The sequence below is a fragment of the Tinamus guttatus genome, unplaced genomic scaffold (assembly GCF_059628265.1).
Source record: "Tinamus guttatus ecotype Peru unplaced genomic scaffold, ASM5962826v1 Tinamus_guttatus_pri_ptg000125l, whole genome shotgun sequence".
Classification (NCBI taxonomy): domain Eukaryota; kingdom Metazoa; phylum Chordata; class Aves; order Tinamiformes; family Tinamidae; genus Tinamus; species Tinamus guttatus.
In genome coordinates this window covers 7852017-7879938 of record NW_028288659.1, presented here as the reverse complement: position 1 = coordinate 7879938, position 27922 = coordinate 7852017, and the positions used below count along the sequence as shown (strand labels likewise).

At 41.8% G+C, this 27922-nt stretch overlaps 1 protein-coding gene across 1 annotated transcript in view; it reads left to right on the top strand.

The window, feature by feature from the left end:
* Window positions 1-27640, top strand: part of APPL2 (adaptor protein, phosphotyrosine interacting with PH domain and leucine zipper 2) — a 33288-nt gene extending 5648 nt beyond the window's left edge. The window contains exons 3-21 of the mRNA XM_088521673.1: window positions 8573-8632; window positions 9102-9173; window positions 10720-10807; window positions 12780-12821; window positions 12940-12998; window positions 13989-14135; window positions 15448-15530; window positions 19429-19587; window positions 20260-20448; window positions 20718-20760; window positions 20837-20893; window positions 21011-21099; window positions 22521-22673; window positions 22789-22841; window positions 23924-24098; window positions 24751-24787; window positions 24903-25043; window positions 25826-25873; window positions 26710-27640. Of these exons, the coding sequence (XP_088377799.1) occupies window positions 8573-8632; window positions 9102-9173; window positions 10720-10807; window positions 12780-12821; window positions 12940-12998; window positions 13989-14135; window positions 15448-15530; window positions 19429-19587; window positions 20260-20448; window positions 20718-20760; window positions 20837-20893; window positions 21011-21099; window positions 22521-22673; window positions 22789-22841; window positions 23924-24098; window positions 24751-24787; window positions 24903-25043; window positions 25826-25873; window positions 26710-26838 (1824 nt within the window). The 3' untranslated portion in view covers window positions 26839-27640. The remainder of the gene's footprint in view (window positions 1-8572; window positions 8633-9101; window positions 9174-10719; window positions 10808-12779; window positions 12822-12939; window positions 12999-13988; window positions 14136-15447; window positions 15531-19428; window positions 19588-20259; window positions 20449-20717; window positions 20761-20836; window positions 20894-21010; window positions 21100-22520; window positions 22674-22788; window positions 22842-23923; window positions 24099-24750; window positions 24788-24902; window positions 25044-25825; window positions 25874-26709) is intronic.
* The last annotated feature ends 282 nt before the right edge of the window (window positions 27641-27922 follow it).

Here is a 27922-nt window from a genome sequence, read left to right as displayed (position 1 = left end):
GCATTTTAGGAAGCAGGATTCTGGGTTATGATTCATGAAAAAGTGCTTTGTCTGCTCTTGTTTGCCCTTTCCATCTCAATTTTTAGCCTTCTCCATTTCTGTTTCCCCACAGTTTATGACATTTCCTGTTTCTTTTCCCTGCCTCAGCCTGTTTGCCCATCTGTGCTTTGCAGTACTACTGAGTCTTCTTCATTTGGCCAGCACTTCTTGTCCCCTTTATTCTTACACACTTCCTGTGTGAGTTTGACAGTCAGTTTGGTTTTTAGGTGTATGCCTTGAAATATCTAATCAGTCATTTGCTTCCATTTTGAGAGGGCAGGCACTTGGCAGTTGTTTAGATACAGACTTCTTAAAGATGTGGAGGTTGGCAGCCTAAATTTTGAGTGACTTAGGAAAATTCAGGTATATTGGCTGGTGTTAGAGACTTTACTGAGGACATTGGCTTAACATCTAGTGTGATCAGTATTGCTGCTGCTGCTGCTGCCTCACAGTTCCTTGGGAGTCAACGTCGCCTGGGCTCATGTTCTCAGGACCCAGAACTGAGTAGCAAGAAGGATATTACATTAGTGATAAGGCATAAATAGGTTGTATTAGTGATGCAAATGGAAAAGAGAATGTCATTTTTTTTTCTGTATGTTATTTAAAAAGTAGTTATTTTCTTGCATGAGATACAAAAGAAGAATCAAACATTATTGTTTAAATAAAAAGTTGAAACAATTCAGCCAGATATGATTAATTCCCAGGAGAATAATGCAGCTATAGGATAACTAATATTTTATCAAACATTGCAAATATCAATATACCATTTAAAGAACAGTTTCTAAATATTTCAAAGTAGAACACTCTTTCTGCCTGAATCCAACCACAATTTTTGAAATGCAAATGCATACCTGTTGTTACAAAATGCTATGACCGCTTTTGCCCTAGAAAAAGAAGTGGAATACTGAATTGCCCACTAAGCATGAATAGACAGTTAAGAAGAATCAGTATGTAATATTTCTTTGTGGATTCCTATCTATTCACAGCTTAAGAGAAAATCAATTTTTGCTGATGCTTTGTTAGGAGACATATTGTGTGGGCTTTGCTAACTGCTCATTAGGAAATGTAGGCAACCCCTTTTCATTTTGAAAGGGAATGAGATTCACTAGAGGCAATGTAAAACTTGAAAGTAGTGAGAACCCAAGTTCTGAGTTTGGCTTTTTTATGTTTATGTTTTGTTTTTGTTTTTGTTTTTTCCTTTTGGAAAGTTGATGCTGTTCACTAGTATTTATTTATCTGTAGAATAAGAATTACAATGACTGACCTACTTTGATGACCTACTGTGTTTACATTGTCCTAAAAATGGCTGGAATCACAATCATGGCAGTCAGACAAAACAGCAGTGAGTTGTGCCAGTCCACAGTGTTAAAAATCAGAGCTTATGCCCTCTCAAAATAATTAATAATAAATAATAATTTTCAAAAAATCCTAGTTCTTTCTAACTGCACTCTGCACTAAATTTTCCCTGGAAAAGTGTGTAGCTGGACCATATTTTCAAGACTTTCTGCCGAAGTTTACTAGGAGCCTGCTGATCTTGTGATGGGGACTGGAATTTTCATGTAATTCAGACTATTGTAGCTTATGATCAGATAACAGTAACTGGCAGTTCTCCATGGGTACAGTGCAAAGGAGCAGCTATTAATAGCAGCTTCCAGGTGGTAATTTTCCCTGTGGATCTAAGTATTTCTTTGTCCCAAAACACTGCCTTGTGTGCAGGACAGCGGCAAGTTTGTAAACTGACAGTCCAGGATCCTCTGAACACTCAGATAAAGTATGTTTGAGATGAATGCAAGAATTTGCCCACAGCTTTATAAAAACACTTTTAGGAAGGTGAACGCCTTTTTTTTGAAAGTTCCTTTTGCATCCCTCCTTACTTACAGAATTTTGCTAGGTGCTGGGCACCTCATTTTTCAGCCTTCCACTCACAGAGGCCCAGCTTCATTTTACAGGCTTGTGCCACATGCTACGAGGCACGTGCAGTATATGACCCTGTGGTGAAGGAGAAGGCCACAGGAGTCAAAGTATTACCTCACATTTGGGGGGTGAAGTTCAGCAGATCTGACAAGCCCATGTGTGTAAATACAGAGAAACATTTTTATATTTGTTCATAAAATGAACGACACCCTTGTGAAAATTTATTACACTTCCTGCTTCAGGTGTGTACTCCAGGTCTGTGCTCTGCTACCCAGGAGTTGTTTTTTGTTGATGGTCTCATGGAAGAATCTTACAGAGTTTGCTCTTGTAGCTCTCCCTCCCTGCAGGCCCTGATATGGCTTCTCACATGACTCCAGTCTGATTTCTGTGGATGGTTTCCATCGGTCTGGTCATTTCTCCCTGAGCAATAGGTAATGCAGCCAGCAGCGATTGTCAGAAAACTTCATTAACTGAAATTGCATGCTGAGACTGTAGCAATGGGGTGTGAGCAAGCTGTGCCCTGCTCGCATTCCTGACTTCCCACTGCCTTATTAAATTACCTTCAGCATCATCTCCAGGCCTTTGTCACACTAGAGGAGTAGCTCGGTTGAGATCCTCATTTAATGAAACTAAATGCCATTTAAACACGGAGGAGACTGTTGGATCTCTTACTGGCTACTAGAAAAGCTAACCTGGAAAGCAAATGAGAGGAATGTAAGGTGCAGTGTGTTATCATTGGGAAGAGCAAGAGAGTTTCTTTTGAGCATTCCTGATGCATCCATCTAGCTATTAACAGCAGTGCAAACAGAAGGGGAATTGAAAGAAGCCAGTCTTGCCTTCAGCAACATATCCAGTGAGAGAACAACATGAGAATTGTAGAGGGTGGTTGTGTTCAGCTTCAGTGTCTCTGCGTGCAGTTGTCTTGTGGCTCCACAGTCACGCGGGCACCGCAGCGTCCACCCTGGGGTTCGCTGCCTATTTACGCCCATCCAAAGGAAACTCTCCAAAATTACTGTACGGTCCTGTTTTTTATGTACCACATGAAATAGATATCAAGGGTGCTCGTATGTGTCCAGCTAGTCCTTTATGTTATTTTTCCCCAGTTTCATGACACCTCCCTTCTGCTTTTTTCAGTAGTGCTTTTTGTTGAATCCTCTTTATATTGACTTCATTAGGCTACAAATCAAGTTGATTGCTGATAAGCTGTTTAAGGGACATACACAGATTTTTGTATTTATTATACTGCACAGCTAACCCCAAGTGCTCTGAATTCTCAAATGACTTCTTGCTAAAAGAACGAATAAGCACTGATACTGATTTTTTAAAGATACGTTTATTTTTAGGCATTAGGAAACAATTGTGTTACCTCTTCCAAGTTTTTATTTAAAATAAACTTTGTTACACGTTTTGTAACCTTTCAATTCCACATAGAGAAGCTTTTGTAGGTTGTCAGATAGGACAGACTTGCAGTAAAACAGAGTTGTCAGTTCTGACTTGGGTGAAGTGCTGAATTTATAGTTTATTGTTTCATAATCGTTGTAAGTTTGCTGTGGAGCACTTCCTGAGGCTTATTCACCATATGTTACTAACAGAGGTAAACAGAGAACAATCATACGATATCTAGTGTATTTGCAAAGCCATGGGAGTTCGTTTTACTATTGCTGATGAAGTTGGAGTTGTCAGCATGCATGGAAACAAGGTGGTACTGTGATAAGCAGCATCTGGAGGCCTGAGTGCTACAAGGGGACTACAGCATGTAAATGCCCTGCTAGTGGTAGTTGCTTTGCAGGAAACTAGAGATTCTTTCCCTACTGACCTGCACGTCGTATCGTAGCTGCCTTGGCTGTTTTACAGCAGGCTTTTCCCTAGGGTCTCTTCTCTTTCTGAGCTATTAGATAATCCTTTGCTGAGCCATTCACATTAGTGAGGACTGAGAGCAGCATCAGGGCAAGCTGGGTGTTAGTCGCATCCTGTAAGATGCCACCCAGCCCGAGCACCTCAGCGATGCTCAGCTTCTCCCACCCTTGGGCTCCTGTTTTCAAGGCATTTAATATGCAAATGTAAACATGTAAACATGTAGGACCAGAATGTTTTCCAGATGGCTGGAAAATTACATATTCCAGGAAAATGACATGCACATGTAAACAGAACTTCGTAAAATAGCCATCCAAGGACCCAGATCTTTGCCATGCCTGGTTTTAAAGGTAAATGGGTTCTCTAGTTCTAAAAATATGAGAAAGCTCTAACTTCCTTGTGGACCTTCTTCCACCACCTACTTTTTTCTTCATTATTTATCAAACATTAGGCTTACTCTAACATAAGCCACGTTTTAATGCATGTCATTGTGCACATACGAGGTTTGGGTTATATACCTTTCCTAGTATCATGCTTGTTTACATGAAGAAACATTTGGCAGTTCTGTGTGCTGATTACTTGCAGACTTCTTGAAGTGCTAGCTTTAGCTGAGGCTGAAGGAGGAAAGTAGCTTTGCAGAAAGCTTCATTATATTAGGATTGGACATGATGGAATAGCTCTGTGTCTTTAGAAGTTAATTTATAGCTCAGCTTAGTCCTTCACATGTCTTCAGATCTGGAATCTAGTAGACAACTGTCTGTAGAAATACCTTCTGACTTGGATGGCATCACACCCAGAGTTTATTTAGGAAAAATACAACAAGGAATCCTAGAGGGAGCTGGAATATCTCACAAATAAATGGTTAATGCAGTGATTTTGTTACAAACAAGTTCCAGAAAAATTCTACTGTCCTCCGTTCATACAGGCAGCTTGGTGAGTAAAGGTGATAGTGAGAATGGTGGAATCAGACCAAAAAAAATCACATGCCTTTGTTCTAGCACTATATTTAAAAAAAAAAAAAAAAAAGGTTGGATGTTTTGCTGCTGACTTTATTTGAAGGGGGAGTAAGGTACTGAGTTAAGAATTCAACCAGATGTTGAACGTTTTCTAATCTGGTATTTTGTCGTGTATGTTAGATTAATGCTAGATTCGAGACACCACGTTCTGTTTGCATTCCTGTGTAATCTGGTGTTAATGAATTGTTCAGAATCTGTCCCTCTGCCCTGAGCATGCTAGCCAAGATTGCTGGGGTGTTTTTACTTTTCTTCTAACACAGGAATATGTCTGTGATGGTGACTGATCATATAACTGTTTGATACTTGTTTCTGTCCAGTCCTTTCTTTCTGCCTTACGGTGTGTTATTTTTTTAATGTTAATGCTGCAGTGATGTTTTTACCTATCGTGTGAACTCATGTAATGAAAATGCGTGTTTTTGCAAGGGCGAGGAGTAGTTAATGTTCTCTTCATTCAGAATGGCTAGATTTCTTTTCAGGCTTTTAGTAGTTTTTAGTTTCTGTAACTTAATAGCTCTCTCATTTCAGAAATGCTTAAAAAACCCTAAAATTTCAAAGCAATATGGAAGAGATTGTGCTGAACAGGCAGTCAGGACTATATGTGTGTATATGTCTATCTATAGACGTCCAATTATATGGAGATAGACATATATATTTTTTACTGTGACTACTGAATTTTTGGGAAGTTTAACATAAAAGAAGCAAATGTGTCTGGATTCGGTGGGAAAATGTTTTGGACATTGATTAAAACCTGTTAGAGTGATTTTCCTGGGTTCAGTGGATCTGTGAATTGAAGCAATGCAAATAACTTTTAAATCTTAAGGCTGATTAGTAGTGGGAGTAGGGGGGAGGGTGAAGGCTGATTAGGAACAAACAGGAGGAGGATTAAACCAAACTTTCCCAGATTAAGTGTGTTTTGCAAAGCAGTATTACTACTAGGTCAGCAGAGCACTTTGCTTACTTCATGTTCCCTATGCCACATAGCACATGTAGAGCAAAATCTGGTTAGAGGTTGGGAGAAAGGGAGAAAGACCCAGGATTAACTTTCTCACATGGGCTGGAGCAGCGTAGGAAGTATTTGTGTGTAAAATCATGAAAATCGTGACCTGCTGGCATCAGTGTGGGACTCTGTCTGCACATCAGCGCCAAATCCACAAGTAAACTTTGTGTCAGGCCCTTCCATCGTTTCTGTTTGGTTGTGCTTTGTTTGTTTGTATCTGTAGTACCATGCCATGAGCATCTGCTTGAGATCTAGCTGTGGCTTTTGTCCCACGGTCACATGCTCGACACGGTGCTGTTAACTTGCATGCCGTTGAAGCCTGCAGGATTTCTGTTTGCCCACGTTATCCCATCAGAATTCCAGAGACACTTCCTGGGGAAGGGTGGTCATTAGGAGATGCTTCCTCCACACACCTCGCTGCATTGCCATCCCACCAACTGTCCCCTGTAGATGAGTAGATATGCACTTTATTACTCTTTATTAATTTATCGGATATCATGGCAGGATGAGGTGGGGTGGGGGGCACTGACGATCTGGTAGTCTTAAAAAACAAACTGCTAGACAGCTTTCAGGATTGCTAGCACAAAGGAATAGCCTTTACTGTCAGAGTGTTCTACTAAAGCTTCTCCTCATGTTAGACAGTTTAAGCCAAAAGATTTTTTTTTTTTTCCAAAATCCATTTCAGTCCACAGAGTTGCAGACTTTGCAGGACTAAGTGAACTGAAAGAAAAAGGGAAAAGAAGAGGCATGTTTCTAACTTTCAGGTTACTTTCAAAAGGTTTTCCTCACCTTTGCTCGGTTATAAATCTGACAGCTGGCCCACAGTTCCTGTGTGAAGACTGTCCTCCTTCCTCAGCTCTGTCTTTGAGGAGATGCTCATGAAAAACATCCCAGGCCTGGGAACCTCCCTGCTTCTTTTTGTCCTGTGATCTCCTGTTTGGGCTCCACCCAGGTGTGCACAAACACACACACCCTTTTGACCTCGTTGCTCCACATGGAAGGAGTCTCATCCTTCCTGTCATCAAGCCCTTGCTTGCCAGCTTCCACTCTGGGGGCTGACAAAGTCTGTCTCTCAGGTGCCCTTACTGCCTCGGGGCAGACAGCTGATGTCCATTCCCCTTCCCTGCAAAGCTCCTGACAAGGTTCATCAGCATCCTTCTCCATCTGCTGGTTTGGGAAGTACTTCAATGCCAAGTGTTTGTGTAAAGCTTTCTCGTATAAAAGCCGCACAATTAATGTAACCAACTTGCAAATCTTACATGATTCCAGGCTACTAAATACTGTGTGGAAGTGTAATGCTCATTACTAGTTGATCAGAAATGGGCACAAAAAGCTAATCCATCTTTGTGACATGAAAATGGTCCTGGAGAGCACATGGTCCGAGTTTGGACCCAGACTAGCTCAATTTCTGAGCTCTTGTTTGTGCCTGGGAAGGCCCCTGTTCCCACATCTCCATCCAGCAGGAGTGGGAGTAAAACCAGCACAGGAGGCTGCTGCCGCCGAGGCTGCGGCAATGGCTCCCTGCTCTTTCTGAGTGCTTTTGCACATCTGGGACCCGGGCTGGCCGTTTGGGATCAGCCTTGGTGTCTCTGTTAGCCCTGGCACCTCGAAGCCGTGCAGAAGCACCGGGCTGTGCGCAGCACGGCCGGGATGGCGCGAAGCCAAAGCAGAAGCTATTGCAGAGGCTCTGGCCCAGGTTGGCAGCTCTGCCTGTGCTGTTCCCTCAGGGCAGCAGGGCAGAAAAGGAGGGCGCACAAGTTCTGCCCAGGTGTGAAGAGCTTTCTGCTGCAGCCCCGGGATAAAGAGTGCTCTTACAGCAGCTCAGAGGTTGCTCTGAATTCAAAATTCAGTTGCTCTGAATTTTACAAACTTTCTGCAATCTTAACATATTCAGAGAGGGGAATAGAACGTGCTAAGACTTTAAAATGAGATGAAAACTGATTAGCTTTCTGAGTAACCAAGGAAGAGAAACATCCAACAAGAGCTAACGTAAATCCCCAGTTTCACCTTTTTTTAAAAAAAAAAAAAATCCAGTTTTAAGTCACTGTTAACTAATCAGACTCTGAGGAATTGATACAGTACTAAGTCTTGTAAAGGTATTAAATAAAGGCTCACTTATCCAAAAGCTTGTCTGCTTTTCTTTTTCTTTTTTTTTTCTTTTTTTTTTTTCTTCTTTAGTTATATCAATCAAACTTATACATTCTTACAAGTCTTGCTTTGGGTAGCTCTAAATATGTGGATACATTCACTGGACAGATTAACTGTGAGAATACAGAATAATGAGCTGTTCTGCACTCCTCTCTCAGCTTAAAGCGGTGTAATTGTGTCAATACATCTCATGAGCAAGAATGCATTATATAAAGGTGCATCCATGGACACCCTTTATTTCTGAAAATTTTGGAGAAAGATGATTAACCTGTATGAAATATTCTTATGTTGGTACGACTTAGTACATGTTTGAGGTTGTATTGTTGTGAGTTTTAGGATTTTTTTTCTCAAAAATAATATCTGTAGTCAAAGTAGATTAAAGCAAACTTTGTATTGATCAGGTCTGAAGTACATCTGCTATTACTGCTCCTCTGTGCAGGTATCTTGGGGTTGGCTGTTTGTACATATCTGAACATGGGGAAGAGTAGTCACAGATTCAGTCAAGAAACTGGTAACAAAGTAGAAACAACCATCCTAGAGACTTTTAATTATTTCTATTAATTTACTGCTTTTATTTCTATTAACTTTTCTCTTTTATTTCTAGAATGAAATGTGTCTTGCCACACAACAGCTTTCAAAGCAGCTCCTTGCCTATGAAAAACAGGTATTGTTGATATTTTACCTTTGGATTCTGTTCAACCTCAGCAGTTGTGAAGAAGCCTCTTCAAAGAGTGTCGTTTCCAAAAGTATTTAGAACATTGGCTTACTTGATTCCATGTGAAGACATTGGAAAATTCCCTAGCATGTTGAGGGGAATTAGGTCATTTTGAAGCACCTTGAAAAGCCTAGTTCGAAATGTGGGTTAATTCATTTAGGTGCAAACCACTTTGTTCTCATTGTATGACCATGACTTTAAAATACCCATTAACTATATGCTGTGCAAAATCACTTCCTTTAAAACAAGAGGAGCAAAGTAGAAAGGATATGTAGTAATGAGTTCCTATTTTTATGTTTAGCTTTGTCATCTATTACCTTTTTTTAGGAGTATGTATTACTTCTCTAGTGAAACATATGCTTATATACTTATACTCACTGTATTGATTTACAGACCAAATGTGTGTTTCTGTTTTCAGCATTTTGCCTTAGGTAAAGGAGATGAAGAAGTGATATCCACTCTTCATTACTTTTCAAAAGTTGTGGATGAGGTAATTTGAATTGCCAGTAGGACTTTTTGTTGTTGTTTGTTTGTTTTGCTTTGATGATATGTCCTTTGGATTCAGGGCCTTCCCACTGCAGGGTGGGTTGCCTTGGTTTTATGCCACTATTTAAGCAAGGGGGAAAGGGAGCATAAACCTTTTGAAACAGCCTCTTCACACCTACAGATCACTAGAGCTGCTTCTCTGTGTCCTTCTCACAAGTCATCCTCGGAGCAGAGCTGCACTTGCCAAGTGGGAAAATTAGAAAAGAGGCTAAAAAAGACACCCATCAGCTAAAATGGGGTCATTTCTAATTTCACTCGATTGAAAAAAATCAATGCATTCACACTTACAAGCTTTAAACGCTGATCCCAAACTTTCTAGGGATGGAGGTAGGACACCTACGCATTAGCAAAGTTGCTGCTTAGTTCCTGCGGGCTACAGGAAATAGAGCTGCATCCTTGCTAGGCCCACTCATATAATATTTCAAGCTAATCTCCTTATCAGCTAAGTATCCTTCTTTGGTGTGACATCACTCTTCTTGGTCCAAGCAGGGCTGTGTGCTGTGAGAGGTAAAAGAACTATCCTGAAGTCTGATTTTGGTGAGGAGACAGGAGATAGGAGAGATGGGGGGGGAAAAAAGGAGGTTAAATTGATAGTCATGCTCATCCTCTGGGTAACTGTAGTGATTTAATGAGAGGAATCCCAAAGGTTAGCTTTGCCCTTCGGCCTCTCTTGCTGCATACCATCTGTGTGGGAGTGCAGCAGAAAGAATACTCTGGGAATAGATATCAGATACTTGTCTTGATGAAGTACAAACAGATAAAAAACAGAACTTTCTGCTTCTCAGGTACAAAAGAATCTTCCCCTTTGCAGGTTGAAAGCTGGGAACCTTTGTATTCCCTTTCGTTGACAAGAAACTGCTCCTTTGCTTAGCCTCCTTTTACATGTGTTAGCCAGTCCCTGTACCTGTTATTTGCCAGTTGTCCATTCTGCAGGCATTGAATTACCCTGCTTTAGTTTTGTATCATGTAGTGAGAAATAGAGACTTCCTCCCTGTCTATATAACCCTGCCTGGAGGCCTCTGGAAAGATAACGTGGCACTGCTGCAGCTTAGTAGACATTCGCCTGAATACATCCAAAGATGAATTTTTAATAATAATTATTGTAGTAGGGTTAGACATTTTTAGCAGTTACGGGCTGCACCCAGTTGTGTAGGGTGCTCTACAAGCATAACAAAGGTCTCTTTTTGAAAGCATTTATACTTTCATACTTTATACTTTATACTTTTGCTTGCAAGAGAAAAATAATTTAAGTTGTATATATGATGTATTTAAAAGAGCAAGAAGTTTGCCAAGAAATTTTTGCCCTTTATGACACAGGTAAATGCTTATGCTTTGTATCACACATGAACGTGGGTTTCTAAGTAGAATTCTGACATTCAGGAGGGCTAAGTTTGTTTCATGGAGATGTACGCATCACTCCAAGTTCAGCAACAGGCAGTGGATTATTCTTCTTATGTACATTGTTTCTCAGGGGCACTCCTCTCTTTCAGCTCAATATTCTCCATTCTGAATTGGCAAAACAGCTTGCAGATACGATGGTTCTCCCAATAATACAATTTCGGGAAAAGGATCTCACAGGTAAGTTTAGTTTTAATTTCTCTCTTGGTATTTTCTTGTGTGATTTATTTCATAGTAAGCTGAGGCTGAATGCCACATGCAAATTTGTGCAAAATAGTGCAAATTCACCACGTTTTATGCAGATAGTGCAAGTTTGAAAATGTGTGGCTTTATTCTTCATCGAGGCCCTCTGCTTTTACATTAGTGTAATTTCACTGGAGTCAATGATATTATTACCCAAAGCAGGGAAATTTTGCAGTGGATCCGGCTTGCAAAAAGGATTAACTTTAGAAGTTTATGTTCATTTGAAAGGCCACATAAGGATTTTTTTCTTTCTTAATATGTTGTATTCTCTCCTTAAGCAATCTGTCCTCTTTAAAACTCTGCTATCCCGGGAAAGTTCAAAGTAATATGATTGCACAAACTTAGAAGTTTCTTATTTAAACAGCAAAGCAGCAATAGCGCAAACATTTGGTATAATTTCAAAGGAGGGTTGATATTTAAGGTCAAGGACATTCTAACCTACTCGTGCAACAGAAACATGAGATTTTAGCGCAGCATGTTCAGCTTACTCTCCTGTTTACTTTTTAAAGACATTTTATTGGGAGACAGAACAACTGCTACCAAATAATAGCCTGTTTATGTTCCTTATATCATACCGTACTGTTAAAAAAAATCAAGATGCCTCCATATCAAAATGGATGTTTTGTTTATAAGGTAGTGTTAAAAATCAACTTGGATGTTAAGCACTTGGATGTTAAGATTTTGGGTCTATAAATGTGGCTTTATTGTCATGGTGAGTCCACCCCCAATTTAGTGTCCTCTGTCCCCTGGTGCATACGAGGAGAGCATGGAAAGAAGAGGCAAGTGAAGCCTGCAACCAAAAACCTCAGCTGTTTCAGACATGACAAACAAGTTTCTTTTGCTTCCTTGAATGTTGAAGTCCCTTATATTCCACCCATCCATCCCAACCTCCATTTTTGTCTGACAGTAGAGAAGCATTTTCAGTGGATAGTCCTGGATGCATTGAAATTTCCCTGTAGGCTTAAACAAAGGAGCAAGGAAATCTAACTGTGTTCTCCTGCTTCTAATCCTGTTACCTGCATGTGCTGAATACTGTAGAACTCTCTAGGTGGAAGTTAGTTGCACCTGAGCAAGCGTTTCTGTTTTCTTGCATTAGAATCAGAACAGAAGTGTTGTGGGAAGAAAAGGTTTAGTCAGTAAGCTGATCTATGAGTTGGCTGTTACAAATAACCAGAGTTATTTGTCAGAGTTTCCCTGATTTTTTTCCACAGTTACATAATGGCTGTTCTGATGAATGCCCTTTCTTTGCAGCTTTCTGAAAAGGGCTTTGCCAGTTGTGGTATATAGTGGTACGGACACTGAGGCCAGCTTGTGCCCAATACTTGTGAAAACTGAATCTCATATTTAGCTTTTCTTCCCTCTACATGAATCAGAAAGTTTTGGCTGATGTTTGTCTGAGAAGCACCATAGCCAGCAATCAGATGTGTTTGATAACTGTTTCTTTTCACAGAGAAGTTTAGCAAAAAATAGAGCTCTGCACTAACGAAGATTCCCTGACAAGGAAGGGGCTTTATTTCAGGTGTCGTGCTAGTCTGTGGGACCTACTGAGATTTCTGTGTCTCATGTAAGCCTAGTCAGGAAGTTGTTCAGGACTGCTGGTCTCTTACAGTGGTGGTGGACCTTTTGTCATGACAAGCATAGAGAAATGATGATGCTTTGGGTTAATTAGCAGCAGATATCCAATCTTGTTCATATTTGTATGTCATTCAACAAAGTAAAGTTGGCTCTTACTTTTCTATCTGTCTGCTCATTTCTCAACCAGCTGATGAGATTTATCGTTTTCAAGACAGATACATTTTATATATCTCTTTAGGAGGATTAGAATGACTTGGGCATTAAGCATGCAGTGGTCTCAGTTGAACAAATGGTGTTTACAGCTTTTAATATTTTGAATGTTTTTCTTTTCCAGAAGTAAGCACACTGAAGGATCTCTTTGGCCTTGCTAGCAATGGTATGTGTCATGGGTTGGTGTGTTTCTAGTGGTGTGCCCCGACTGTTACATCTCAGAAGCCATTTGAAAGCCATTTACACACACATCCCAATTCTAAAAAAATATTCCTTGTCTGCAGAACATGACGTGTCCATGGCAAAGTATAGCAGGTTACCGAAAAGGAAAGAAAATGAAAAGGTAAAGAATGAGAAAAGGAAAAGGAAAAGTTTTCATCAGCTCTTCTGTCTACATCATTACAGCTAATCCTTACATGCACTAATGAACTTTTGAGAGTTCATCTCTTGAATTCACAACAGCTCAAGAGTACTTGTGATTTAGTTTCCAAGCAGACACAAAGCTTTTCGACTTCAGTTCAACAAGATTTTACCTGTTTACTCCAAAGAAAGCAAGTGATCAAGTATTTTGCTGAACTAGAGCCATTTGGATGCAGGAGAGATCTTGAGACAGAAACAAGCCAAATAGATATAATGAGATTTGCATCGGGCTACTGCTGTACAGCTGATGTGATGATGCTGTATCAGTGAGTACTGTTCATTGGGCGCTGTGTCGTGAAGCCTCGTGTCTGCTCTATATCAAACATTTCATTTTCCTCATCTGCCTTCCTGCTGTGTTTCTCTGTGTGCATTGTAAGTCTGCTTACAGCACATGAAACTGATTTCTTGGGACTATTTATGTATCTTCTTCATTGCTAACTGGACCACTGCTCCAAAGGACGCTCCTGTATGCCAAGAATATATGATTAGCTCTGTCATGAGTGCTTCAATTCTAGAAGGACAGAGCAGTCCTTTCAGAGAAATGCATTGCAGAAGAGGAGGTGATAGAGCACATGGTGAACTGTTCACCTGTGAATTCTGCACTTCCAAGCCTGTGTTGTGACCCCAGCTGCAAATAAATGTCTTGTATCTGACTGCATTGCAGTCAGATGCACTGTGTTAGTTTCAGTACTTGTATAGTTTGTAGTCCTTGTGGCTGCCCAAATGCTTAAGCAGCTAGAGCAGAACTTGAAGTACTTGATTTGGAGGTTGGCTTGCTTTGTTTCTCATCCTTCATTTTAATGTGGAGAGGTTCTATAGTGACAGTGCTGTAATTATAACTTGAAAATAATTAGTAAATATATCCAGGTGAACAGCAACGCTTTGTTCAGACTCTTTATCAATTTTTATTCAGCTGAAGGCAGAAGTGGCCAAAGAAGTGGCAAATGCGAGGAGAAAGCAGCATCTTTCATCTCTGCAATATTACTGTGCCCTGAATGCTCTGCAGTACAGGAAGAGAGTGGCAATGATGGAACCTATGCTAGGATACGCACGAGGACAGGTATGGATGGTAAAGTTACAGTATCACCTAAGTAAACCACTGGGAGCCAATCAGAACTTCCTTTCCTTGTATTTTATCCAGCAAAAATTGCCATATCTCAGTGCTTAATGCTGGAAAGTCTAGGGCTGTGGGAGTAACGGTGAAGCCAGAAGTCAGTGATATTGATGCTTAAATCCTGTGAAGCACCTTCAGCTTCACCAGTGCATGTTTTCTTTATTAATTACTCAGAACAGATGAGCCTTCTGTTTTGCACTTCTGCAGAATGATCAGGCCCTAAAGAGTTTTCTGGAAGAAGCAGCTGCTAATGCAGGGTTTGTTTAACTGAAAAGTCGCATCAGCATCCAAGCCAGGCATGTCAGTCTCCTTGTAGTCAGTGGAATTTGAGACCCTTCCTTCCTAAAGTAGGTTACTGAAACAGAAGAGGTGAATCATTCTTTAAGAGAGCTGTTTCTCTCCTTTGTCTATAAAGGGAGAATTCCCTGGTCACTAACTTAGTTGCAGAAATCTGTATTATAAGTGAGAGGAATCCCATCTCCCAAGGTTAGGGGAAAAGAAATAGAACTGTGAGTACTGCAGGATGAGAGGGAATAAATTGCTCAACGGCGAAGGATTGTTCCGGTATTTTTACATTTCTGCCAGAGGTAGCTCCCTGGGCCTTTCCAAGAAGGCTCATTGATCGCATGCACGCGCTGTCCTCGTCGGGTTTCACACGGCTGTTGGGATGTCCTGGCTGTGGCGGTGCCACACGGAGGGTGATCCCAGGCCAGCTCTACGCTGAGGGCCTTGCTGCTCTTGTGTGCCTGCTAAGCCATATCTCTAAAGTGTTCTCAGCACGAATTCACCCTCAGTCTCAATAAGTGCACTTTGGCCTTTGTGACTACTTGCAGCTCCTCTCTTGGGGAAAATCAATGGCAAAAATATATGTCATATAACTGGTTGCCCTGGAGGCTTCTGCTGACACAAATGCACTGGTTGTATAACATCACTTTCCCAATGCCATAGAAGTTTAAAAAATTTTAGGTTGGATTTTATCTACCAAGTACCTGGTACCTGTCTCCTTAGCCCTTCAGCAGCCTCCTCAGGAAGGTGCCTGGCAGCAGCCTGTAGCTGATGTGTCTGCAACAGGGTGTGGAGGGGCTGGAGGGGAGCAAAAGGGAGAAGGACAAAGAAAGGAGGGCAAGGCAGTTGTTTTAACCATGTCTTTGATTGCCAGCCCAAGGCGTTGGTCATCATGGGACCCCTGTTAACACAAACTTCCCTGCCAGGACCTTCCAAGATAACTTCCAGCATCCCCTTGTTGTATATTTTACAGATCAACTTTTTTAAAAAAGGAGCAGAGATGTTTTCCAAAAGGATGGATAGCTTTTTGTCTTCTGTTTCAGACATGGTTCAAAGGTAAGAGGATACTTAAGCTTCCTGTTGTTTGTTCCTTTGAATTCTGAGCAATACTGCAATGATCTCCAGCGCGCAGTGGACACGGCCTGCATGCCTTATTCAGGGAGAATGCTTCCATGTTTTTATGGCATGCCTGGGTGTGTGGTGACAAAGCAGCAGGTGGAAGGGAGGTCTGTTTGTGCATACAAGGGAAAATTCTGTCAGTGCACTAGACTGTACAGTGCAGCCAGTAACTATATAAAGTGTTTAAAGGCACAAGAGAGACATTTCTGTATCTCTTCCTGAACACACAAGCATAGAATTTGAGCTTAAGAGGGCTTAATAGAAGTAATAGTATAATAGAGCTAAAGTGCTGAAGTACAGACATTTATGCTTTCTGGGTCTGCTGTAGCCAAAATAAATTATTCTTACAGTAGCATCCCAACCTAGATTTTGGGCCAGTGGTTGATGATCTATGTACATAAGGCAAATAAAGCCTATTGCCTAGAGAACATGCTCACGGTGTCTGATGTAGGCTGTGTCTGTGCCCATGAGTTCAAACTCTTTTGGATGAGACCTTATTGAAAAAATACCCTGTTTTAGCACGCCTCATTTTGTGATTATTTCTTCTTTTCTCTCTCTGACATTTTTCTTTATAATTAAGTCTCTGTAATTGTTGTAAACTTTGCATTTAAAATGAAATAGAGAAAACATGAAATACTGATTTTAAAATCTGGAACACTAGGTTGATTCCTTTGCCTTTTGCTTCTTGCCTTCCATATTGGAATAAAGCTGCATGATTACTTTTACTGGAGTTCTAAATAATGTATGTTTGTTAATTTGAGAGCAGTGTTATAAATAACCTCACTGTGTAGTAGATTCTTTATTTCCTGCACCCTTATGTTTATTCCTACACCTTTTAGCACTTGCTCTTCAAGCAACTCCCTCCACCCTCGACACAGCATTTGTACAGAGCGGGTAACAGATTTTAAACTCCCTTAAAACAGTGCTCTTTATTTATTAAGAGCATTTTGTCTGTGTTTTACAGGCTCTGTGTGCAAGGACCACTTTGTATATTTACAAATTCTTGCTGTATCCTCAGCATAGAATAAACCCTTGTTTTTCAAAATCTGATGGATCTGTACTCTGGACAGTACACAGGGCTGAATGGAAACAAAAACAGGCTGCTTGCCTGCTTTGCTGGGTCTGCCTCTCTCCTTTTTCTTTTTTTTCCCTCCCAAAGTCACATAGCAAAGCTCGAAAGCATAACCCAAGCATGGCTAAAGCAGGGCTGGGGGGTCCTTGGGAAACCTAGAAGAGAAGCTTGCAGAATTCTGGAGCACACGTTATACGACTTGGCAGTTAACAACACGAGCCATGGCTTCATGATTTAAGATCACACAGTTATTGAAATTTGTGTCCCTTTCTTCCCTGGTGCTGGGAATCACAAGGCCAGTAGTGAGCAGATCTGCTGCTGCTCTAACTAAAAGCTTTTTATTTGGCAGATTTGTTTTCTTTCAGGACAGCAAGTTAATCCAGCTCACTGTGCAGGTCCAGAATTCCAGCAGCAATGTAGTCCACTTGCAGTCCACTTCTGCAGTTCATATTTCACCAGTTTACTCATAAAAATGTTATGGGAAACCAAGTGAAATAACATTCACTACTCTCCTCCCATCCACCAACCCAAGTCATCTCACTGCAGAAGGCAGTCAGGTTGGTCAGGCATGGTTTGCCCCTGGTTTGTGGGGGCTCTTCCTAGTCACCTTCCTTTCCTTCATGGGCAAGCTTGGAAAAGGCTTGTAGGAGATTTTGTTCCATATCTGTGTGAGGAACTGAGGAATAGCTGATGGGCACACTTGCCTAGATTCTGTTTCTTGCTTTTCTTCACCAGGAGGGGCATGCCACTTCCCTTTTTTCAGTCATGGAAACCCTCCCTGACCACAGTGACCTTCAGAAGATGACTGAGCCCAGGGGCACAGCCTTGCAGGGGCAGCAGCCAGTTGGACTTCAAGCCACACAAAGGACAGTGCAGATAGATGATCTAAAACCATCTGTTGTTTTCTTGTCCATGGAGGCACCAAATAGCACTAGCAGCTATATGGAGTTCCATGATGTACTTATCTGACAAGTCTAGCAGTTATTTTTTAAAAATACTAACTTTATTATGTCTCATTTTCAAGTGGCAGGCCTTTAGTAGCTTCGTGATTGAGCCCATCTGGCTGATGTGATTGATCAGGATGATCTACCAGCCAAACTCAGCCTTGCTAAGGCTGATGGAAACAAAGGCAGGACTTTTGGTCTGGTAGACCTGTTAAAATGATCAGTGGGAAGCTCAGAAAATTAAGTGATTGCCAATTATTGTCTGAGAGAGTAACATGGGGGAAAAAAAATAAGGCATTTCTGGCATATCATATAATAACCCTGACTTGCTGCTTTTATTTTTCCTTTTTTTTTTTCCCATTAAAATCACTAGTCTGATTTCCACTTCAAACCAGACACATCTTACAGGAGGATTATGCATATGTAGATGTTCAACACTGTCTGTATATGTCTGTATGATATGTATTCTACAAAGAATGATCACTTTCTGAGTTGAACTTGCACTCAGATACCTTTCCACAATTACCACTTTCAGCAAACAGGATGAGTACAGGTATTTTCAAAAAGAATTCAGTTTGGGCAGTCTACACTAGGGTGCTTTCTAAAACACAACAACGTGTAAAGCTGTATTATTAACAAAAATTAAAGATAAACCAAGACTTGAGTTGCAGATTTTGCTAGAATATTTTCTTGTGTTGGAATCAATGGAAAATTTACTGCTGGAAATCAGTTAATCACTGGTCTCAGGATGAGAATTCCAACAAGTTACACAGTTGCAGGAATAGGACTGTGAATAAGCAGGAGTGAGGTCTGTGAAAGCCAGGACGCATCACAGTAAAACCTACTGTGAATAGAGCCACTCGCAGCCAGGTGGGTCTTGAAGATCTCCAGAGAAGGAGCCTCCACAACAGGCTGCCCAGAGAGGCTGTGGAATCTCTCTCTCTGGAGATCTTCCAAACCCGCTTGGATGCCACCCTGTGCCACGTGCTCTGGGTGTCCCTGCTGGAGCAGGGGGATTGGACTAAGTGATCTCTAGAGGTCCCTTCCAACCTCAAGCATTCTGTGACTCTGACTATGCTAGAGACACTTTTGTGTATGTTCAGCACTATAAAGCCATACAGGCATTGCTCTTAAGAGCTGTGTCTCAAAAACAGACCTTGCCTCTTCACTCTCACCATTTAAATATCCCTCAGGTGTATCCATTTCATGTTTACAACATACTCTGATATTTTTGGTCATCTCTTTATGGTGCCTGGAGAAAGAAGATAACAAACTTTAGTACAAGCAATATAAACTTTAAGGAGGAAAAAAAAGAAAAAGGCATAGCTACTCTGTAAAACATATGGAAAGTGACATCTTCAAGCTGTGATTTCAAAACAAAGAGCAAGGGGAAATCTTGGCCCTGCTTTTCCTGCCAGCCTGCCCAAGACAAGCTGTGTTTTCTGTAAGCCCTTGTCCCTGTCAGCAGAGCGCGTGCGTCCCGTCTCCTTGGCCTCAGGTGACATTTGCTGGGATAGCTCCTGCTCGCGTGTCTCTTTCTGCCAGTCTTTCCAAACTGCACTGATTTATCCAGTGCTTAGAGAAACCCTTGGACATGTAACTTATATCATCTTTCCTGGAAAGTCTGTTTGAAAAAATGAAGTTTATATTTATATTTCCCCCCCCCCAAAAAGTAGGCGATTTTGCTCAAAGGCTTTATAAATTTAACTGGAGTCATATATCATCTCAGCTGGTATCTTTGTTCTTGTAGGGTTTACAGATGTTAGCTGTATCCTGATACAAACAGACTAACAGTGACCTGTTGTTTCCCTGCTGCCAGCATACAGGGAGAGCTGGATGCTGAAGCTGAAGCAATGAGGGTATCGCAGCAAGACTTAATTTCAGTTAATGAATCCGTTTACACTCCGGACTCTGATGTAACTTCACCTGCTATCAATAGAAATCTCATCCAGAAGGCTGGCTACCTCAATCTAAGAAAGTAAGACGGCGATTGTTATTTGCTAGCTTGTTTGTTTGCTGACTAGCTGCTGCATTTGTTTAGGTCCTAAAAACTCTTAATGTAATGGGCTTTTAGCCTGCTAAATTTTGTAGTTGTTCTACCTTTCAGTTTCGAAATGTCTCTGTCATTTTTGAAAACAGAGGTTAAAAGCTTAAACCAATTAGACTGTTTTTTTTTTTTTTGGTGAGTATTGGACATTTGCTCATTTCTAGCAGCATGCTAAGAGCTGAATCACAGTGTCCAATATAAAGGACTTAAAGAGCTAAGCAGAAGGAGGACTAGGAGATACTACTGCAGAATTTACTTTCTTAATGATGACTGTGCTAAATTTTTTTCTTGCTGCTCATCAGCTTGACAATACATTTTTCTATGAAGCTAAATAATATGCCAGTTACAATAAAAATCCTTTTATTCCCTAGCTAGGAGGCAGTGCTGATTTATATAGCTAGCTAGCTTTTCTTTCATCAAGGATTCATCTCAGCTAGGAACAAGTGCATCTTTTAATTCTAAACTTTTTTTTTCATTTAAAAAAAAATTCAGGTTTGAAATTAAAGTCTAGCATAGCATTGGGATATATTCACAGTTACATAAGGTCATTTGGAGCCGTGTCTAAAATGCTACTGACTCTTCAGCACTGCGTATTCTCTTCAGTAAAACAGGTCTGGTGACAACCACGTGGGAAAGGCTGTATTTCTTCACTCAAGGTGGCAACTTGATGTGTCAGCCCCGGGGAGCAGTAGCTGGAGGATTGATTCAGGATCTGGACAACTGCTCCGTGATGGCCGTAGACTGTGAAGACAGAAGATACTGCTTTCAGATCACCACTCCTACAGGCAAACTGTACGAGACACAGGTTTCATTTGAGGACACCTGCCTTTCAGATGGTGTTTCCATTAAAGATGCTTGCTATAATAGTAAGGTTTTCTAGGCCTCCAGAAGGCTGTTTCCAAATTATAGGGATGTTCATTCCAATCTGCCTCCCCATACAACGGCCTGAACAGCAAATTTGGTATCATTTAGTGCAGTCTATTCATGATTTTTGTTCCTTTGATAGTTAATAGAGAAAAAGTGGTGACCTTAGCATATGACCCACTGTGTTTACATTTTAGGGGTATAACTCTTCAGGCAGAAAGCAAGAAGGAGTATGAGGAGGTAAAAATATTTTCTTAACATTGTCATTCTTGTACACAAACGAGTTCGAAGAGCTCAGTTTCATTTTTCCTTTTAGTGGATATGTGCCATCAACAACATCTCCAGACAGATCTATCTCACTGACAATCCCGAGGTAGGAGCTCGTTTCCATCCGTGAGCCTGTTCCTTCCAGCTTGCTGGGGTTTGCTCTTTGCGTGACAACACGCCCGGAGCACGGGTGTGCAACAGGAATTGCTCTTGGTTTTCTTAGGCAGCTGCTATCAAGTTAAATCAGACGGCCCTGCAAGCAGTGACTCCCATTACCAGCCTGGGGAAGAAACACGAAGTTCAGCATCCCAGGTAACATCCTCGTTTGAGTGGGCTGGAGGCTGCTGAGAGGCTGGTGCAGATGCCGCTACTGCTGTTCCCTAGGGAAGGCTGGGGGCCATGGTAATGCTTTGAGACTCCTTATAGTGACTGCTGGGTGTTGCTGCTTGTTCTGAAACAAAGTTAAAGCTTTATTTGTAAACATTGTGCAGTATATAGTGCAGCACAGCCCCCAGTACACACTAAGGCAAGTTTATTTTTAAGTATTACCTGAGCCAGTTCCTGTCGGTGTTCTACATGGCTGTCAGAATCATTATTGTGATTCTCCTGTGATCATTCAATCAATCAGTCAAGCCCCCCTCCTTCTTCAGAAACTGTTAATAACACTCTAGGGTATGCTTATATTCAAAATGCATAGTCCATGTTCGAGTTCTCTGCTTCATTAACGATCCCAGCGTCCTGCCCAGTCATAATCAGAGCGGGCTTTGATCAATCCAACACAAGCCCCAGGTTGGACTGGATCCCTGCCTAGAGCTGCTGTGTGTTAAGTTAAATAGGGCAAGTTTGTGACACACCAACTTCAACGTGAAGAGACTTTTCTGCCAAATTTGTCACCAAATTCTAAATTCTTACCTAGATAGTTAGTTTTAGACATTCAAACCCTTTTTTTACCTCCTTACCTGTGCATTTATTATGATTTATTTTCCTCTTTATTGTGATTGCTTGCAGATTGCAAAGATCCCCTCTAGGCATGGGGCATGCCAGTCAAATTACTTCATTTCTCATTTTATTCATGGTACAGCTGTTTTCCTTTGATTGGAGTTTTATAAAAGGGAAAGCAACTCCATCTGTTTGGCTGGGCAAAAGGAAGTAGCTATTTCATTGACAGATTATCTCTGGGTCACTTTTGCATCTGCACACAACCAGAAAAGCTTTCTAGACATAAGAGATGCTACTAGTAAAGCAGGTGTCTTGTATATAGTAATGTGAATCATTCTAAGTTCTGTAGCTCTAGGAATCTTAAAATTTCATTCTTTGAGAAAGGGCGCAGGAAGAAATCTGAATATGAAATATTTTTTTCTTAACTGTCACATTGCAAGAAGCTGGTGGGCCAGGAAGGATCTCGGAAGTTGTCCCAATTGCCATATTTTTAGATATGCAGCTGTACGGACACTGGAGGGCAGGGAGCATAGGTTAGTGATGGTCTATCTACAGTCATGTAGAATTGATCTGAATTCTGGTTTTGTGTACCAGCATTTACTGCTAAATGATTTTGGATACAACAAATGAAACTGAAATTTTATAGGAGTGCTCAATATCAAATTAATAGGAAAATATTCTTTATAGTTACGAGTACTGCTTCATTCCTGCTTTCAGTTTTCAAATAACATCGTCTCCCATCAAAGCAAAGAGCTGGAATCACTTTCTGAAATATTTTTCCACTTTCATTTTAGCCAGAATGTAAAGAATATGGCAAATGATAAAGCAGTTCCCCATGAAACAGCTGGCATGCAAGACTCAACACAACTCATTGCTCCTGGAACCCCGATTCAGTTTGATATTGTACTGCCTGCCACGGAGTTCCTGGATCAGAACAGAGGTGGCAGGTACGGTCAGAGACAGTCATCACTCTCAACGGAGTGATTTCAGAGGAGATCGCTAGGTACTGCACAGCATTTGTGGCAACAATCTGTAATTAGAGTTTTTATTGTTATTTCATAGGCGTGCAAACCCGTTTGGGGAATCTGAAGACGGCAGTAAAGATGAGGAGGAAGGTAAGTAAGAAGTGCTTCATTCTCCTAGTTAAAATTAATCATGATCTTATGTTTAATTTATCTGTCAACCTATCTATCTTGTCTCTTAATGAAAGCAACCGATATCACAGAGCATCAGTAACAGCCCCGTAAGACAGCTGAAGGTAGCAACTTCTCCCAAGCCTGCCTTCTGAACACCTGTAGCTGTGAGAAAGCACCTCTTTCTTGACTGTCCAGGCTGCATCCCAGATCAGCTTTACTTAAAAAGATGAAAGGCAAAAAGATTGGCTTGGGTTGATTTTAAAGGGTAGCTCTTGACTACTTCAGAAGAGGTTTGATGGGGCTGTTTGGTAACCACGCTGTGGGCAGCAGCAGCAAGAGGAGATCCCTGCTGGGATGGGAGCTGGAGCTGAGCACAGCCCTTAGGCGAGGGCCCCGCTCCTGGGCCTGCAGCCCCGCTCTGCAGAGCGGCCTGGGCGCAGCGGCAGCGGAGCCGAGCGTTCCCGGAGCCTTCCCGGAGCCGCGGCGTTCCCGGGATCCTGCCTGGCCTTGCTGTGCTGAACACGCAGCGCCTGCTCGAGTGAGAGCTGCGTCCCCTGTAGGGAAGAGATTGGTAAGAGAGGCTCAGTGAGCAAGGAAGAGCTGAATGAAAAACGCATTAGGATCATCTTCGGGGAAGGGCAGGAAGGCTTAAGACAAACAGGAATATATAAAGTCTAAAGGTAAGAACTGGTTTGATGTCAGCCAAGCATTATGCATAATTGTCAGTTTATCACAGTTTATTTGTCACAGTTCCTTCAGCTTGTAACAAGATATCAAGTGAATTATACCAACTAATCAAAAGATTCATAAAGGACTAGTTGTTACATTTTTAAAAGCTTCCTAGGAGCTGTGATTTTGTTCTACTTGCTGCCTGTTCAAGTACTCTTGAAAACTGGGTCAGAGCAATGCCTGGCAAATACGGAAATGAAGTCCCCACCCAGTGCTCTGTTGCTGAGTTTGGAAGGAAAAAAAAATGTATCTGCGGGTAGGTTCAGTTTTCCAACAGCTGAGGTTACATGTGAAGCAACACACTGAAATAGTTAATGCCTTTGATGTTCCAGATTCACTCCTGCAGCAGATGTTCGTAGTCCGGTTTTTGGGCTCCATGGCTGTTCAGTCCGATGACACAAGTGAGGTGATATATGAAGCTATGAGACAAGTGTTAGCTGCTCGAGCCATTCATAACATCTTCCGTATGACCGAGTCCCACCTCATGGTCACCAGCAAGAACCTGAGGTACAATAAAAGCCTCATCTCTTATTTCTCAGTTTTCTTTTCTCTTTGCATAACTTCGGATTAGTGGAGTAGTTTTGGTTTTGTTTTTCCAAGAAATACCCTCTTGGGGTGTCAGGATCCTGAGATTTATTTTCCTTAGTAAAATGTCTCTCATTTTCTGCAGTGTCTAGAAATCATCCTCTTGACAAAGTTGTACGAACATACAGAGGATGTGGTAGGGCTATAAAGCACTCAAAAGTAGAAAAATGCATTGAAAGACTGCACTGAAATGCAGCCTTTGCATTGAAAGCTGCCGTGAGGTCCAGGCAGGTCCTCTTCCTCCACTCGCACGCACCCGCGTCGCTGCCACAGCGCCGGCGCCTTGCCCTGTCGTGCGTGTTTCACCGCAGGGCACGTTCGCCCGAGGCAGTTGCTTTGCTGCTCTGAGCTCAGGTTGGCAGCAGGGCCGGTTCGTGCACACAGGGCGCTTCACCGGGAGCGGGTCAGCAGGAGGCTGCGACCACAGCTCGCACGGCTGGGAGGCAGGGGCAGGAGATGAACTTAACGCGCTCCATTCGCATCGGTTCCTCATCCCCAAAACAGTGATAGCGACTGCCTCTGTATTGCAGAGCACCCCGAAGTTACCTCTTTTCTTTTTTCCTTTAAATTCCAGGTTAATTGACCCTCAAACCCAAGTTACGCGAACAAGTGTAAGTAACTTCCCTGTATTTTGCTGCTGGTTTGCTGCCACAGCAGTGAAATCTCAGTCACGTGAACCCAAGGTCTAGTTTGTGCTACCTAAAATTGTTGACGATACTTTTCCAGTTTGACCTTGCAAGCGTGACCCAGTTTGCGGCTCATCAGGACAACAAGAGGCTGATTGGTTTTGTGGTGCGTCCCGGTGACACTCTGGGAGAGGAATCCCTGAGCGCGTATGTTTTCGAGAGCAACACGGAAGGGGAAAAGGTTTGCATTGCGTTTAGTAATACACTTCATTTAGAAAAACAGCCCTTAGGCTTCTTAGCTTACACACCAGGGAAACCATAATAGAAGCAAGAGCAGCTAGGTATCTTGCTAGGGTATCATGCCTTAGTGTGCAAGGCTTTGATGGCTTCAGTCTAAACAGGAAAAAAACACACCCAAGAAAACGAACTAATTTGTAGCTAATGTAGCAGACACATGTAACAAGACAGAAAAAATGTGATCGCTAATGCGAGAGCTACAAGGAAGTGCCCCTAGCACGAGCACTAACAAAAGTGAACGTCAGCTCTGCCGAGCCAAGCCTGCCTGGGAAGCGCTCTCGGAAAGACGGCCGGGCTTGGTGAGCACCACGGGGGAGAGCTCGGTGCTGGCCGCCTGCAGTAATGCGACGGGAACAGGATAAATAAAGGAGGAATGCGCTAGGGAATTCTTCTGTCCAAGAAACAAATAAAAAGCCTTAGCTTGAGGGCGTTCTCCAGTGCACTTCAGCACCAGTTTGGAGAGGGGAATCTCACACCCAGCAACAAAACCAACTCTGCTGAACAGAAAGCTGAATCAACTGGCCTTAAGGGAGCTTTGAAGCAGCACCAAACTGAGTCCCCAATAGTTGAAAGGGCAGTTTTATTTTTATGTATTTTTTCTGCTAATTGATGTCTCTGTTTTTAGACCTTTATCTGAGGTTGCACTGATGCTTCTATGTGTTAGTCAAGATTAAGCAATAATACCCCTAAGAAACTAAGATGTAAATACCATTTTTTTTTTTTCAGATTTGCTATGCCATCAGCTTGGGAAAAGAAATCATTGAGGCACAGAAGGTAAAAAAAAGTGTTTTAATTTAATTCTTGTATCTGTGTTTTGATGCAGATTCTTTTGGTTATGGTTGCACTTTCCAGCTACCTCTGCTGGGCATGGGGGAGCACTTCCAAAATTTTGCAGGCAGTGTTTCACAGAACCAGAGTATCTAAAAGTCAATTTGACTTTGCCAGAGCCTGATTTGAGATAAAACATGACCCCCTTAATCACATGCAGGATGATGCAAAGCTATTTTTATATGGGGATGGATGCTGGGAGCAAGGTTGAAGTAAATCTTTTGGCTGAAGCACAAATTGCACCTATTATGGTGTCAGTTTTGGAAACTCATATTCCTTCCTCCCTTAGGGAGAAAAGCTCACAAAAAGCTTTTTCGCTTAAAAAGAAAGGCAAAGTTACCCAGCCCATTATATAAATTTACCCATGTAAAGATTTGGCTAAAAACGTTTTCTGTATATTCCTACTGCTGGGATTTCGGAAAAAGTCGGGGAAGGACCTTTTGATCACGCATTAGTGCAACTATAGCAACTGAGAAGGTGGTCGAGCAATTATTTAGGATTTTCTCTTCCATTTTCAGCAATTACAGCAATTCCAGGCCAGAGCAGCAGAATAAAGGCTCAATACAAATGATCCATTTTTACATACCCAAGGGGTCCTACTGAAATGAAATCAAGTTCCTGTGTTTCAAAACCTGAGGCCAGAATGACTTGCACTAAAACCTTTAGGTTAAACACTGTCCCAGAAGTGCAGGTTACGGATCTTAGCAAGTCCCAGGAGCGCAGTGTGCTGCTCTGCAAGGTGCTGCAGCAGCTCAGCATCGTGTCTGCTTGTTTTCCCTTAGGACCCGGAAGCGCTAGCTCAGTTAATGAAGTCTGTGCCATTAACAAACGATGGGAAGTTTGTGCTCTTAAACGACCAGTCTGAAGAGGACGGGACCCTACATGAACAAGGGGAAGAGTCAGAAGCGTAAGAAACACCACAGCAACAATGAAACTTGTGATTTCCCACAGCCTCTGTGGGAACAGGAAAAGCAGGGAGTCTTCTTGCAAGAATCCCTGCTTTTAATCATCCGTGCACACACTGGGCCAGCTTCTGCCATCCTGCTAGAGAGAACATGGCATCCTTGCAGTGGATTTGCCCTGGATTTACAAGGAAGCAAAGCTGAACTCGGCCTCCAAGGCTTTGGGCATCTGTGGTTCCACGTAGCTGCGCCGGGGAAGCTGGCAATCCTGGGAACGCTTCCGCACCGGCCCCTTGGCGCTGGCAGGGAGAAGCTGAGCCCAGCTGGGAGCCCCAAAGGGTTCGTGTCATCGCCCCACATTTAAGGGAGCAGCAGCCTGCACTTGCACTGACACCAGTGCAAGCTGTGAGCTGTCAGCTCCTTCAAAAATAATCATAACTAGGACTTCCCTTTCCTGCCATAGGCATCGGTTTTCATAGCTCACAGGATTATGTACAGTTGAATGAAGGTTCTAAAAAATGCACTATTTACTTTATTTTCAGATGAAGTTATTTTTAGTCTAGTCTAAGTGTAACAAGATTTATCTTTTGTGCTAGCCTATTTACAAAACAATTTGTTAAACACTAAATTTTTCCTATTAATATAATCTATTTTTATATGGCATCTGGAATAAGCTTACAAAACAAATTTTAAGTGCCTACTTTTACCTTCCTGGGGACCACACTCATGTTCTGTAATTAAATAATGGATAGAATGTAATGTACCTTCTTGATTTATTACTCTAAGCACCACTGATACGCAAAGAGCAAGAGGAGTCCACAGCTGCAGCAGGGTAGTTGTGTGCAGTTTTTATACGGTTAGGTTTCTTCAGAGAGTTAAGTTGACAAATTTGTAGAACAAATAAGTACTTTTATAGAGTCGTTTGTGTGTTTAACATTATGGTGACAAAGTACATGAGAGTGTACCAGCAATCTTCAGTTTTAAGAAGCTGAGCAATAAAATGCTAGTTTATAAGTCTCTGGTGCATTGAGCAGTGTCCCAATACATTCCTGAAAGGAGGCACTATGGTTACTGGCTAGTAAGTTTAGATTTT